This window comes from Bactrocera neohumeralis, chromosome 4 (assembly GCF_024586455.1).
Source record: "Bactrocera neohumeralis isolate Rockhampton chromosome 4, APGP_CSIRO_Bneo_wtdbg2-racon-allhic-juicebox.fasta_v2, whole genome shotgun sequence".
Lineage (NCBI taxonomy): Eukaryota > Metazoa > Arthropoda > Insecta > Diptera > Tephritidae > Bactrocera > Bactrocera neohumeralis.
Window position 1 is genome coordinate 37,196,088 of NC_065921.1, and position 15,268 is coordinate 37,211,355.

At 37.4% G+C, this 15,268-nt stretch overlaps 2 protein-coding genes across 13 annotated transcripts in view; one reads left to right on the forward strand and one right to left on the reverse strand.

Annotated features, from left to right (window-relative positions):
- The window catches only part of LOC126755348 (putative ATP synthase subunit f, mitochondrial), a 565,888-nt gene that overhangs the window by 282,952 nt on the left and 267,668 nt on the right, over nucleotides 1-15,268 (forward strand). The window lies entirely within an intron of this gene.
- LOC126755323 (F-actin-uncapping protein LRRC16A) overlaps nucleotides 1-15,268 on the reverse strand; it is a 108,098-nt gene that overhangs the window by 22,278 nt on the left and 70,552 nt on the right. For 9 of the 10 annotated variants that reach the window (XR_007666478.1, XM_050467805.1, XM_050467804.1 and 6 more), the window contains exons 3-5: nucleotides 10,161-10,211; nucleotides 9,920-10,048; nucleotides 9,756-9,839 (exon numbers count right to left, since the gene is read on the reverse strand). The exons of the other annotated variant lie outside the window; for it this stretch is intronic. Coding sequence is in view for 8 of the 9 variants with exons in the window: in XM_050467805.1 (XP_050323762.1) it covers nucleotides 9,756-9,839; nucleotides 9,920-10,048; nucleotides 10,161-10,211 (264 nt within the window). In the remaining variant the exon portion in view is untranslated. The remainder of the gene's footprint in view (nucleotides 1-9,755; nucleotides 9,840-9,919; nucleotides 10,049-10,160; nucleotides 10,212-15,268) is intronic. 10 annotated transcript variants of the gene reach the window in all.

Genomic DNA, 15,268 nt, shown 5'->3' on the forward strand with positions numbered 1-15,268 from the left:
GTTTTTAAGATATCCTTTTGAAATTTTGCAAACGTCATTTTCTCTTCAAGAAGCTGCTCATTTGTCGAAACGGCCGTTATCGGACCACTATAACATATAGCTGCCATATAAACTGAACGATTGGAATCAAGTTCTTGTATGGAAAACTTTCACATTTGACAATGTATCTTCACCAAATTTGGTATAGATTATCTTCTAAGGCAACAATGTAATCTCCGAAGAAATTGTTCAGATCGGATTACTATAGCATATAGCTTCCATACAAGCTTAACACATAGTTACTAAAAGAAATGCACCTGTGAAGGGTATATTAGCTTCGGTGCAGCCGAAGTTAACGTTTTTTCTTGTTATTTATTAAAGTTATTCGGTCATTCACTAAATAGTTTCGTTTTTTTTAAGTGCAATTTAAACACAATTTTTTTTATTGTGTAACGTGAGCGGTTGCGTTCGATAAATTTAATATTTCAGCAATCTCTCGAGTTGTTATTCAACGATTTGCATCGACAAACGATTTTATTTTAATCTATCTTAATCAGCTTCAAAAGGCACTCCAGGACAGGGTGCATCCTCAAGATCGAAATTCTCGGAACACTTGTTAAAGTCAATTTGCGGAATGGCCGTCAATGCGCGTAGCGATTCACATTTAACGGAACCTATCATGCTTTCACTTTTCTTAGGTCCAAATGATCTTTGAAAATGGTTTTCACTGATTCTTTCCATATGTCAACGATGACAGTAAGATGCTTCTAATGAGTCATGATAAATTTCAAAGTTTTTGGAAACTACATACGGTAACTTTAACTTGAACTTTATCATACAGTATCGACTTATATCGTAGTTTTTCAAGTATAGTTAGTATACTTGTATAAAGATACTTATCTAAACTCGTCGATAGATTTACTAATCCACATGAACATACATACAAACTGATAAATCTGTTAAAATTTCTATTGAAATGAATTATTTTAAAGTACTCTGAAAGTGGATTCATTTTTCTTTTGCGTATCAAATCCTCAAAGCATCAATTCAAGTTTCTTCGACGTTATGGCAATACTAGTAGTGCTTAATAAACATCACTGTTGATTTGGTTTTTAAGACTTCAATTCCTGTCTTCCATCAGTCAGATGTTAAGGAGTAGCGAATCAACATATTATACCAGCGGTTTCGTTTTTTTCTGTGTTGGAAAATTTCTTCTTTCCTTGGTTTCGAGTAGAGTCCAGCATTTCGTTTTTAATAAACAATTTCCCATCCTTTTCTTTCTTAGTTCAACTCCCTAACTTTGATTCTTTTTTTATGTTTTTTTTTTATTTTTTGTATAAGAGAGCAGGGATCAGAAAAATGGCGAATCGAAGATGGCTAATATTTGCATCTCCAAAGAGACTGAATTTGTAATTTAAGATGAAGTCTAAGCGGTTTTCACCACAAGCGAGTGTGGACATTTTTGCTTAAAAGGAAATTATTTAACTAACTTTGACAATTAATTCGGGGAATAAGGGTAAATAATCGAAGTTCCCTCTTTCAGGCTTTATTAAACAGGCAGTCAGTGTTGTAGTGACTACTGGGCAAATATTTGGAATCACATTTCACATTTTGAAACGAGTTAAACAGAGAAAATTATTTTTTTGCTATTCTAACAAATGTCAATTAAAGTTCGCTTTTTTGAAAATCCTGGTCTATCCCTTAACCGAATGAGTCCTCCTAATGAAGTCGATATTTAAATTTCTTGTGTAAAAAGGTTTCAAAGAACTGAAAATAGGCAAAGTTAAGGTAGTTGACGAGCAATATCCCAAAAGTTCAGTGTTACAACTAAGAAAACTTTCCTAAGAAGCCTTCAAGACCTTATTAAAATCATATATTTATTATTATAGATATTACATGAGTTTAGAACATTACAGGAAGACCTGTCAGAAAAGGAAAATTAGTTTAAACGAATACAAACCGAAAATGTTCGTCAAAAATGGTGAAAATTCATTAAAAATAATATTGTCACCATGAACGTATCACACATTTAGTAACTTATTAAGTAACTCATTTTGGGATTTAAACCTGCACTTAATAGTTTTTCCTAACTGTCAAGTATCGCCCTAAATTTCCATTCGGGAGATGTCGATATTTGCCTTGCTAAAGCATATGTAGCTCCAACAAGTAGCTCGTTCAATTTAAAAAGCTAAATAATAAAATAATTAAATTCGTCAATTGCTACTAATTGAATATGAATGTGTTGAAAAAAAAGGCAACAACAATTAAAACAATTAATAGCTAACAATTTGTGAACTTAGTAATTGTTCACTCAACCGCAAATTACTGCAGACAATGCAAGCGGCAAGTGGAGGTAGACAGAGCCACCGACAATGCCAGCAACAACGCCACCGCAAGCGCCAACCGAGCGCAACAAATCACGAAAGTACATGGTGGCATGCACAGAGGTACATGCAACTCGCGTTGCGTGCTGCGTGCTTGCTGCAATTTTATGCGCACATTTTTTGGTTTATGAACATTTACTATTATTAACATCAACATTATAACTATTATTTCTCTTTTTAATTTATTAACCGTTGTGTCGTCACGACTGCCACCGTTAAAGCAGCCCAAAGAGCGGAAAGGTAGCGAGAGAAAGAGGCTAGAGGAAACAGTTTGACAAAGTGAAACCGGCAAATGTGCTAAAAATCAAGTCATCAGCATTCAAGACGCCCAGTCTTTTCGGTGCGGGTTTGGAGGCAGTGCACGCTTGCCGCCGGGGGAGTACATACTTAGAGCGCGCTGTGTTGGCAGTATCACCTTCGAGCCATTGTGCCTTTGTGCAGTGCTCATTGTTGTTTGCGCTTGTTTTTGTTGCATGTGTGGCAGATTTGTTTGAGCAGCAAACGCTTCAAAGCCCGTTTTGTTTACTAACTACGCCTTTGTGCCCTTGCATGCACTTTGCAGAGCGCTTGTCTTCTCTTGATGCTCTTCATTGCCTAGTTCTACTCACACGATGCGGTAGTGTTTGCTGTAAAACAATTGCCAATTGTTTTCTTATGCGGTGTAAAATATCTCGTTGACAGCTCGTCTGCTTGTCGGCTCAACAATGTGTCAGGAGCGTTTTGTTTTCCATAAATGCTTTTGTTGTTGTTATCAGCCGCAAATGAAAAGTTATTAAAGTGCTTTCCACAATAAATTCTGTATATTTACACTACATACATGCATATTTGTGAGAAGGTCGATAGGGGTAGTGTATGTAAAAGGTTTATGATAATGATATATGTTTTTGGCGCTTGACAAGTAAGCCATCGCTATCATAATTATAATTGTAGACTTGACGAAAGCCTTAATAAAATTATTATGGTTACCTGTATATTCATAAAGTGTGTACCGGCAGATCCAATCTTCAACAGACAAGTTGATAGAGTTCCACAGTTATGGTATATTTTTCAGGTAGGGCACTTTGAACAAGGGTTAATATTATATTTGAAAGAGAATGAAAGGGTGGTTTGAATATATTATACGACTGTGAGTAAGAAGAAGTAATCATTCGTAAATGGTTTCCTAAATTTCCTATAGACCACATAAGCTCAAAAGCCGATAAATGGTTTAAAAGTGCCTGTTATAGATAAAAATGTTAAATATACCAGATTTATGTACAAAGTGGATGCAGCCCAAGCTCACAATCCATCATCCGATTGCGATTACTGAGCAGCGTTTGGTGCATTTAAATCATAACAAGGACGAATTTTTGCGTTTATATCATTTCACTCCGAATGCTAAGCGACAGTCATACGAGAGAATTGCAAACGATGAATCGTCAAACAGTGAAAATTTTTGGATGGTCATGGAATAATTTTCATCGACTGCCATGGAAGGGAAAAAAATGCCAACAATCACTTCTTCTTCTTCTTAATTGGCGTAGACACCGCTTACGCGATTATAGCCGAGTTAACAACAGCGCGCCAGTCGTTTCTTCTTTTCACTACGTGGCGCCATTTGGATATTCCAAGCGAAGCCAGGTCCTTCTCCACTTGGTCCTTCCAACGGAGTGGAGGTCTTCCTCTTCCTCTGCTTCCCCCGGCGGGTACTGCGTCGAATACTTTCAGAGCTGGAGTGTTTTCATCCATCCGGACAACATGACCTAGCCAGCGTAGCCGCTGTCTTTTAATTCGCTGAACTATGTCAATGTCGTCGTATATCTCGTACAGCTCATCGTTCCATCGAATGCGATATTCGCCGTGGCCAATGCGCAAAGGACCATAAATCTTTCGCAGAATTTTTCTCTCGAAAACTCGTAACGTCGACTCATCGGTTGCTGTCATCGCCCAAGCCTCTGCACCATATAGCAGGACGGGAATTATGAGCGACTTATAGAGTTTAGCTTTTGTTCGTCGAGAGAGGACTTTACTTTTCAATTGCCTACTCAGTCCGAAGTAGCACCTGTTGGCAAGAGCAATCCTGCGTTGGATTTCCAGGCTGACATTATTGGTGGTGTTAATGCTGGTTCCTAAATAGACGAAATTATCTACAACTTCAAAGTTATGACTGTCAACAGTGACGTGAGAGCCAAGTCGCGAGTGCGACGACTGTTTGTTTGATGACAGGAGATATTTCGTTTTGCCCTCGTTCACTACCAGACCCATTTTCTGTGCTTCCTTGTCCAGCCTGGAGAAAGCAGAACTAACGGCGCGGGTGTTAAGGCCGATGATATCAATATCGTCGGCATACGCCAGCAGCTGTACACTCTTATAGAAGATGGCACCTTCTCTGTTTAGTTCTGCAACTCGAACTATTTTCTCCAGAAGCAGGTTGAAGAAGTCGCACGATAGGGAGTCGCCTTGTCTGAAACCTCGTTTGGTATCGAACGGCTCGGAGAGGTCCTTCCCGATCCTGACGGAGCTTTTCGTGTTGCTCAACGTCAGTTTACACAGCCGTATTAGTTTTGCGGGATACCAAATTCAGACATCGAGGCATAAAGGCAGCTATTTTGGTGCTGCCAAAGGCAGCTTTGAAATCGACGAAGAGGTGGTGAGTGTCGATTCTCCTTTCATGGGTCTTTTCCAAGATTTGGCGCATGGTGAATATCTGGTCGGTTGTTGATTTTCCAGGTCTGAAGCCACACTGATAAGGTCAATCAGTTTGTTGACGGTGGGCTTTAATCTTTCACACAATACGCTCGATAGAACCTTATATGCGATGTTGAGGAGGCTAATCCCACGGTAGTTGGCGCAGATTGTGGGGTCTCCTTTTTTATGGATTGGGCATAGCACACTTAAATTCCAATCGTTGGGCATGCTTTCGTCCGACCATATTTTACAAAGAAGCTGATGCATGCTCCCTATTAGTTCTTCGCCGCCGTGTTTGAATAGCTCGGCCGGTAGTCCGTCGGCCCCTGCCGATTTGTTGTTCTTGAGGCGGGCAATTGCTATTCCAACTTCTTCATGGTCGGGTAATGGAACGTCTGCTCCATCGTCATCGATTGGGGGATCGGGTTCTCCTTCTCCTGGTGTTGTGCGTTCACTGCCATTCAGCAGGCTGGAGAAGTGTTCCCTCCATAATTTAACTATGCTCTGGGCATCAGTGACTAGATCACCTTTGGGGGTTCTACAAGAGTATGCTCCGGTTTTGAAACCTATCAACCAACAATCACTATTACATGGAATTATCGAGACCTCTGCGGGATGAAGTCGCCCCATTAGAAAAATGTTGTTTAATCAAGACAATGGCCCGTGTCTCAAATCTATAAAACTATGAGAAATAAACACGTCCAAGTTTAAATTCGAAACTTTTCAGAACTTTTAATTGCGCTTTCAATATACATATGAGAGATGCGTGTACAAAACAGAGGCAAAATATTAAGGACAGGTTCTGTAAAAGTCAGTACTTCGTGGTTGGAGAGTGACTTATCATATAACTGGGAGATTGTCGAATTACGAAGACAGGAAAATAAGAAAACCATTTGATGCGGCATTAAAATATTAAATTTTTTTAAACAAATATGTGAACATTGTGTTATAGAAGTGGTGATTGCAGGATAGAGGATACAAATGAATCTAGTCCACTCGGTGGTCGAAACTGAAGCAAATTGGTTCTAATAATGATACAAAAAACCTACATATTTCAGATCCATATTACAATGAAAAGAAGAGATACATCTATTTACTTCTTAATAACATAAATAAATATCAAAATTGCAGCAACATTTAATATTAAAAATACAAAAGAACTTGATTTTGATCGGTCATTTTCTATGGCAGCTAATTGTTATGGTGGGCCGATCTGAACAATTTCTTCGGAGAATATACTGTTGCCTCGGACCATACCGAATTTCATGAAGATATTTCTTCAAAATAAAATGTTTTGCATATAATGTCATTATTTTCAGCGTTTAGCTTGTATGATGCTATGTAAGTATATGCTGTAGTGGTCCGATATCGGCGGTTCCGACCAAATTCTTGGGTTTAAATAGTCGTACGCAAAATTTCATATCGATAGCTCAAAAAATGAGAGACTAGTTCGAGTATATATACAGGCAGAGGGACATGGCCAAATTGACTCAGCTCATTATGCTGATAATTTATATATGTATATGTATGTATATGTTACAGGATCTCCGACGTATCCTTCAGAGTTTTACAAACTTCGTGTCCAACTTATACACACTGCTCAGAGTATTATTAGCTAAAAAATATGAACGAGTCATTCTGTTTCCAAATGTCTCATTTTATATTCCATAATAAATTTGAGTTCAGATTCAACTTTTTAAGTATATAAGCAAATAAGAGGAATCAGCCTTATCCATTTACATTCCTCTCGTGTGGGTCAAAAATTAAATACTCGCATTTGCATGTATATATAGGCCTCCAATTGCATTGGCGTCCTCGGGTACACGCAATAATGAAGCCGCATTTGTATACATATATAGATATGTGTTTATGTTTAACATTTGAAGCGTACAACAACATGCATTCATTATTAGAGTCAGCCAACAGAACAGAGTTAGTCAGTAAAGCGTCCACTTTAAGCGGAACTGAAAAAAAAAAACGCGAAAAAGCAAAACGAAATATGGAAAGTGGCCTGCTATGCGCTTGGTGCTCCACTGAACGGCATAATGTTCAGTAGTTGTACACTTGCAGATATGACTAACTTACATTAGGTATATAATAGCTATGTATGTATATATGTACGAAAGTAGGCGCATGTTAGCATAATGGGTGAAAAGTCGACGAACTTCACACACAAAAAACATTGAATTAAACTTTAATTAAACTTCGACATACTGCACATGCTCGCAACACAAAGCGCTGAATTGTGAGTGCAGGCACACACTTCATATTCATATTTGACCAACAAACGAGTGGAGGTGGGCATAGACACATGAAATACCTACGACACAGTAGTAGGCTCTTTACATGCAGATTTTTTTGGAATAATTATGTAATCCCATAAGTGGTTGGCGATTTTCATAGACGAGTAATCTAAGCTGAATAGTTTTCTAACTAATGAAATTATTTAATTTTCTTTTATATGTATTTAAGAATTTGTGTATTTCACTATAAGATATGAATTCAATTTCGTCATTATTTCGCTCACAATTAAAGTGCATATCTGTCAGTTATCATTAAGTCAGGGACATCCAACAATGACTGGCCGACAAAAAAATAATTTTACGTGTTTTAATACAATCTTTACCATCGAAATCAAAATAGACTCAACAATCAATTCCACTTGTTAAAGCTTCGGCTGGGTTGGCTATCAGTATCTTCACTGAATCTGTTTTTTTTTCTGCCATTCGTTAGATTGCTAGAAAGTTTTGAAGTCATATTCATAAGCACACGTCTCGTCAACAGTAGTGATGCGTTTGAGGATTGTAGAGTCCTCAGCTCTACATTGTCAAGCATTTTTTTGGTGATCTGTACTCGACGTCGCTTCAAATTCAGGTCTTTTGGTTGGAGTCTAGCATTGACTTGCTTTCTAATTCAAACATTAACCAAAATGTATAAATTTCCAGATAACGGAAAATATCTGGGTCCAAATGCTTCAATTCCAGCAACAGCCGGTTCTGCGTTACCGGAGTTGAACGGGATTTTATCCGGACAAGGTCTGTTATTTCAGCAATCCATCCTGTTTCGATCGATGTTGCTCCAAAATTAATGGAACTCAAGCACAAGTAAATAAAGTCAAATATTGCTGTATTTGAACTACTTGATGTTTTGTCTCGCCCGAAAACCGTTCTTACTGTAATCTTGGTATCCGGAATGAATCTCGGTTTTTATTTCACTAAGGGTGCGCGCAAAGTGGCCCGGCTTGGCTCGGCTTTAAGCGTCCACTTTGCGGGCACCCTAAGGACTATCAACTACTCGGTAGCTAATTTCTGCCGTGACAGTAAAAGCAATAACAAAAAATCTCACTAAAATAATTTGAGTCTAGTTACTTCTAAAATTCAAAGCTTGTTGCAACGATTACAGCGATGTTTTCAGACAGAGTAAAATATTCTTTCCGCCAAAATTGAAATATTTTCCATTATTTACAATCGTAATACTTGATAGGTTAGGACTTGGGGCTGAAACTAGAAATAGAGATCAATGGGGATTCCACTTGAACAGTTTAAGGATTAAAACACCGCCATTTATAGACCAAAAGCTTTGCGCCTACCACAAATCTGTTGAAGCAGCTAATATCGATGCCAGTCGATTCTGTCGACATGTTTCCACCTCGCTTTGCTTAAAATAATTTTTAAAATTGGTTTTCGTCGTTTTTAGTGGCAAAAGGAACTACATATGTATGTTGAGACTAGTTCACGAGACCCTCTTACATTCTACCCTGCACTTTCGAGTTCTTAATTCAACATAATTACAAACAATCTGCTACCAGTTGAAAATAACTATGAGTATTTTATGAGATGCTGACGAAGCAATGGTATATGTGTATTTGTTAACAGAAAAATATTTGCACACGCGCTCAAACGAATTAATAAAAGGTTACAAATAGCGGGTATGAACTCAATAAGAACTTTAGGCCGACAACGATCACAAAGCAAAATAATCAAAAGCAAAGCATATAGCTTTGCGTATACCATAGGCCGTGAGTTCTGGGTCGTATACAGTGAACCATAGAGCAACATGCAAGTAGATAAGCGCACAATTTGAGACAGTAACACCGGCACATTTCCGACCACTAAACCCGGCACGTACATGCCAATAAGGCATCATATGTAAATACTGCACTTAACAGCTACACGTACATGCAAACATAACCATCGTATAATAGCGAAAAGGAAAGTGTAAGAAGGCATGAAAAAAGCAAGTGAAAATGCTAGTTCCAATTTGTGCTTGGCGCGAGTTTAAGCTGACGCGCAACTTCGACAGGGCTTGCTCCACGTTAAAAGGTGGCATTCAAGTGCGTGCCGAGCGAACTTCAACTTACTTCATTGGCAAATCACAATTGCTTTCAGGGAGCCACAGCGCTATCACTAGTACTTGTCTTTCCAATAATGAAGCACAAACACTTGCAACTGCATACACTCCTGAGTCGAGCATAATAATTACTAATTGTCATTTACATAAATGCACATTTCTCCACGCATTTGCACCCGGCACTCCAGAGTCATTTGACCTAATTTTTATACATCAATTAACAGTTTATGAGCGGGCACCACAAGCTTCATGCTCCAACTCACATGTATACATGAGCATATACATGGATGTGTGTAAGTATAGAAAAAAAAAAACTTATTTCTTAGTTTCCTACATGCAAGTACATGCATGTATGTATTTATATCGCTTACTTACTTTTCTTATGATGTACTTGAGAGGAACTGTTGGGAAAATGTGCTTAATTGCCGATGCCAAATCGGTGAGTATAACGTCAGCGTTCTGTAATTAAAAATGCAAATTGAAAAGTCAATCTTCAATTGAGTATACTCTAGCTGAACTCGGCTATTAGCTGTACTTACCGCACTGAAGCTACCCGCATCGAAGCTCGTTGCAAATGAATACGGACGATCATTTGTGATGATTGAGAAGTGTGTTGACTTTTTGCTTTCCACTGCCTGTATGTCCAAGTAGTGAAAGTGACATTCGATCTGAAGTAAAAGGTAAGTAAAGTTAAATGCTCGTAAATTCATTCAAATGACGTTGAAAATACAAATTGGGAAGTTTACTTAAAATAAAGTATTATATTTGACAGTTGCCTACCTTTGTGGGCACCTTTGCGATTAGCAAATAAATACGAACTGGCGTAAAAACCTGTAACAAAGGGAAAAGAGAGAGACGTTGTTAATTGCTTCGATATATATATTTGTAAAGGAGTTTATATTAGTAAAAATTTAAAATGAGTTATGCAATTTAGATACAGGCGGACTAGTGAACCTAATATTTCCAAGATGCTTCGAACTTGAACTTTTCGTAGAAAAACCAATTTTTCTCTAAATTACCGAGCGAACACGACGATTTTAAAAATAATTCTGGGAATCGATGGTAAAATGTGAATCAATGTGTAAAAAAAATTAAGACCGTAAATTCATTCAAAGCTTCAGCAGTGTATTCTTGAATTTTTTCAACGAAGATTATTTTTGAAATAAGAAAATTTTAATCGTAGTTATTTTTAGTGGTGATAAAAGTGGTTGTAACCCAGTCCAGAACGTCGAAAATCAATTTTAAAGTTTGTTGGGAAACAAATAAAAATCCTAAAATCCTACACTTTATTATCTACATACAAAATTGCAGACCTCAAATACTGATTCTAGAACAAAAAACATTATTTTTTCAATTTTGTGTACAAAATGCTGGCGAAAAGTAAAAAAATATATATTGCAAAATATGCACTCTAATATTAATAATAAGAAATGTGGTTTATATCTTATAAATAATTTTATTTTATTTTTAAGGGACCTATGTTGGCATCTTCTAGGTACAAAAAAAAAGAATGCGTTCTACCGAAGCTATAATACCCTTCTTGATCCTTTTAAATTAAAAGCGTTTTCCATAAAAGGGTTTCATTCTAATCCATCAGTATACTATATAATATATATATAGTATGCTATAGTAATCCGGTCTGAACAATTTTTTGGAGATTATAATGTTGCCACGCCAAAATTCGTGAAGAAACTTTGTCAAATTAAAAAAGGTTTTCATACAAGGAGGTTAGTTTAACGGATAAGTTTGTATGTTATAGCAGCTTCATATGTATCGGGTGATTTTTTAAGAGCTTGACAAATAGCAGCATTTAAAAAAAAAAAATGCGCACATGCAAATATCCGAGAGACTGGTTTGCGTATACATAAGTTGCCTTTTATATTTCGGAATTAGAGAACAGAAACAACTATTAATCATCGAAAATTGCTTTATTGTTTTTCAAAATATTCTCCATTAAGATCTATACACTTTTGCATGCGTTTGAACCAATTCTCAAAGCACTTTCGCCACTCTTATCGAGGTATCTCCAAGGAGGATTACTCATCAAATGTTTTAAGTGCTCAAAAAAGCAGTTGTTTCTGTCGATGTGTGAGAGCACGCATTGTCGTTGTGAAGCGTGATCCGTCTTTAGTGGTTAGTTTTCCTGATTTCTTAAAAAACAACTGGCAAAAACAAATGGTTATGAATTTACTGTTCACCCCTCAGAATTTACTGTTCTGCGCTGTTCTAGTGGCATGGTAGATTTGGCTCATTTTGAAACATATTCTATACAGTCGGCTGCGGTTTACTTTCGGGATTATTCGTATAAATCCATAATTCAACATCTGTCACGATGTCATAAACATTTTTCGAAACACAGTTATTGTATTTTTTTAACATTTCTCTCGACCAATCGACACGAGCCTCTTTTGAGCGATCCAGAAATAATGTGGGATCCCTTGTAATTTTTTTTTTTACAATCAAATGTTCATGCAATTTTGAATGTTTGCTAGATCCACTAATTGTCTCGATCCCACGACAGGTCGCATGACGATCTTGCGGTGTCAGTTTGCGCACAGCATCAATAGTTTCCAGAACAAGAACTGATTTTAGACGACCATCACGAAACTCGTCTTGGAGTGATCTACGGCCGCGATTGGATTCACAATGTCACACGAATCACGTGAAAAATTTTTCGTAATTTAATTCCATTTTTGGGCTGAGATGAATATTTGTTAACTGTGAGTATGTATAACATTAAAAATGTCAAACTTTAAGACAAAGTTGTGATTGCAACACTGGGGTTGCCAACTTCAGAAATGTAAAAGGCTGACAGACACCAAAACGGACATGGTTAAATCGACGCAGCTTGATCGTTTATATACTATATACTATACTTTATGGGGTCTCCGACATTTTCTTATGAGTGGTACAAGATAGATAGATACATAAATAATTGAGGAATGCACCGCGACCTTAGGTCTATTGTGCCCTATTGTGTGTGGTACAAACTTCGTGATAAACTTAATTTACTCTGTCAGGGCATATTAACATTCTATAGCCTTGTAACTCCATAAGGAGCGCGTCCAAATTTTTGGTACATTAATTCTATATTTGCTACTTTGTGTCAAGTTTTCAAACGGATGAAATCGATTGAAGATTAAACTTATCGGAGATGTTCACTTCTGAATACTCAATATAATATAAATTTTAATTTTTTTTCTGAATTTCCATTTTTTATATTTATGTAAAATAGCTATTGAAGTAACTTTGTCGGTAACGGAGGTTTTATGTACTAACTTTTCTTGACGCCGGTCAAAAAAAAACTTTTAAATTTGCTATTAAGTTGTTATGCAGACCGTTCATTATGTTTCTCGATACTATAATAAGAATCTAGATGGCAAATCCATTCAAAATAAGGATTTTGAGGAAGATAATAACCAATACAATTTATTGAGTATAAAGGAAATTCAATCTTTTGTGGAAAAGAAGCATGATGTTAGATAATATTTCTGAAAACCGATATCCGAAGTTATACCAATACAACAAAGGTTCCTTTCTATAGAACCGATAATAAAACTTTCGAAGGGTAAAAATATAGCACCAAACTTAAAAATTCATGTATAATCACGATATACATATGGTATATACAAGTGAAAATAATATTATACAATAATTTTTTATAAACGCCTTGGAATTTAGTACTTAAAGCTTGCATATGCACGGCACGACACTTAATCCATTTTATAGCACACAACAACTATTTTATCCTCTCTGGCAGAAATCCAATACATATGACCATTTTCTGCTTAATGGCGTAATTTTCTGCTACTACTATTGAAATTTTATTAAATGCTTGTACATTCGACCGTACGCATGCGGCCACTCAGACTAACCCTAAACTAAAATGTCTCTACTCCTGGCGTTGAAGCGATGTGTGTGCGGCAGCAAGAGATTAAAGTATTTAACGCTTGATTTGCTAACGACTTGCTATTTTTTAATGTCCTGAGGAAGGTATCAGTTACCTTTGGTCGAGACATAAGTCTTACATATCTACACTTTGTAGTTTAGTCGCTAAGTTTTTCAAGGTTTCATCCGCCGCCTATAAGGAAGTAAGCATATTCGAGGGTATGTGATTCTGTTAGCTTGTTATTAACTGTTAATGATTTTGTATATGTTTGCGGAGAACAAAGTGTCTGTCACAGTTACACTTCCATTTTTTTCATACTTCGCTTTATTTTCTATTACTTCTTGTTTCATCGTAATGGGATTAATTCGAATTTAAACTTATTAAGTAGGAATAAAACAAAGAAGTGAACAAGAATGTTGCACAATTTTTCTGGTCGTTTTTTCTACTAAAAGCTTAATTAATTACATTGTTGCATATATTGTCTTTGTTCATCTAACGGTGGATAGATAGGCAGTTATATGTGTATGTATTGCAATGTATTTTTTCAGAATGTACCGACGACTTAAATAAACTGGATTTGATTGAACCTCTTGCACCGTCGTTCTTACAAATATGATAGAATTTAACTACAGTGGCTCCAAGCCAAAGTCGGACACTACCGAAGTAAATTTTCTGGCTAATAAAATTTCAAACTAAATCATTAGAGAATAAACTAAAGCTGTATTTAATGCAACTCAAAGCATCAACTATCCACTGTACATACGTACGCAGCGCAGACGCTGTCTCTTAATTCGCTGAACTATGTCAATGTCATACAGCTCATCGTTCCATCGAATGCGATATTCGCCGAGGCCAACGCGCAAATGACGATAAATCTTTAGTAGAACCTTTCTCTCGAAAACTGTAACGTCAACTCATCAGATGTGTCATCGTTCATGCCTCTGTACCATACAGCAGTGACGAGAGACTTATAGAGTTTGGTTTTTGTTCGTCGAGAGAGGACTTTACTTCTCAATTGCCTACTCAGTCAGAAGTATCACCTGTTGGCAAGAGTTATACTGCGTTGGGTTTTGTGTCGGACTTGTTGTTGGTCTTAATGCTGATTCCAAGATAGACGAAATTATCTACGACTTCGAAGTTACGACTGTGACGTGGAGCCAAATGCGACGACTGTTTGTTTGATGACAGTCGATATTTCGTCTTACCCTCGTTCACCACCAGAACTATTTGCTTCGCTGCCTTATCCATTCTGGAGAAAGCAGAATTAACGGCGCGGCTGTTAAGGCCAATGATATCAATATCATCAGCATACGCCAGCACTGTACATTCTTATAGAAGATTGTACTTTTTCGGTTTAGTTCTGCAGCTCAAATTATTTTCTCCAGAAGAAGGTTGAAGAAGTCACAAGAAAGAGAGTCGCCTTCTGAAACCTCGTTCGGAATCGATCCTTCCGGATCCTGACGGAGCTTTTGGAGTTGCTCAACGTCAGCTTACAACACCTGTATTATCTGTATCTGGTGATTTTCCAGGTCTAAAACCACTTTGATAAGGTTGTCCAATCAGTATGTTTATGGTGGGCTTTAATATTTCACACAATACGCTCGATAGGACCTTATATGCGATGTTTAGGAGACTTATCCTACGGTAGTTGGCGCAGATTGTGGGATCTCCTTTTTGTAGATTGGGCAGAGAACACTTAAATTCCAAACGTGGCATAATTTCGTCCGACCATATTTTACAAAGAAGCTGATGCATGCTCCTTATCAGTTCTTCGCCGCCGTGTTTGAATAGCTCGGCCGGCAGTCCACCGGACCCCGCTGCTTTGTTGCTCTTCAGACCGGTAATTGCTATTCGATCTTCTTCATGGTCGGGCAATGGAACGTCTGCTCCATCGTCATCGATTGGGGAAACGGGTTCACCGTCTCCTGGTGTTATGCTTTCACTGACAGCCAGCAGGCTGGAGAAGTGTTCCCTCCATAATGTCAGTTTGCTCTGGGCA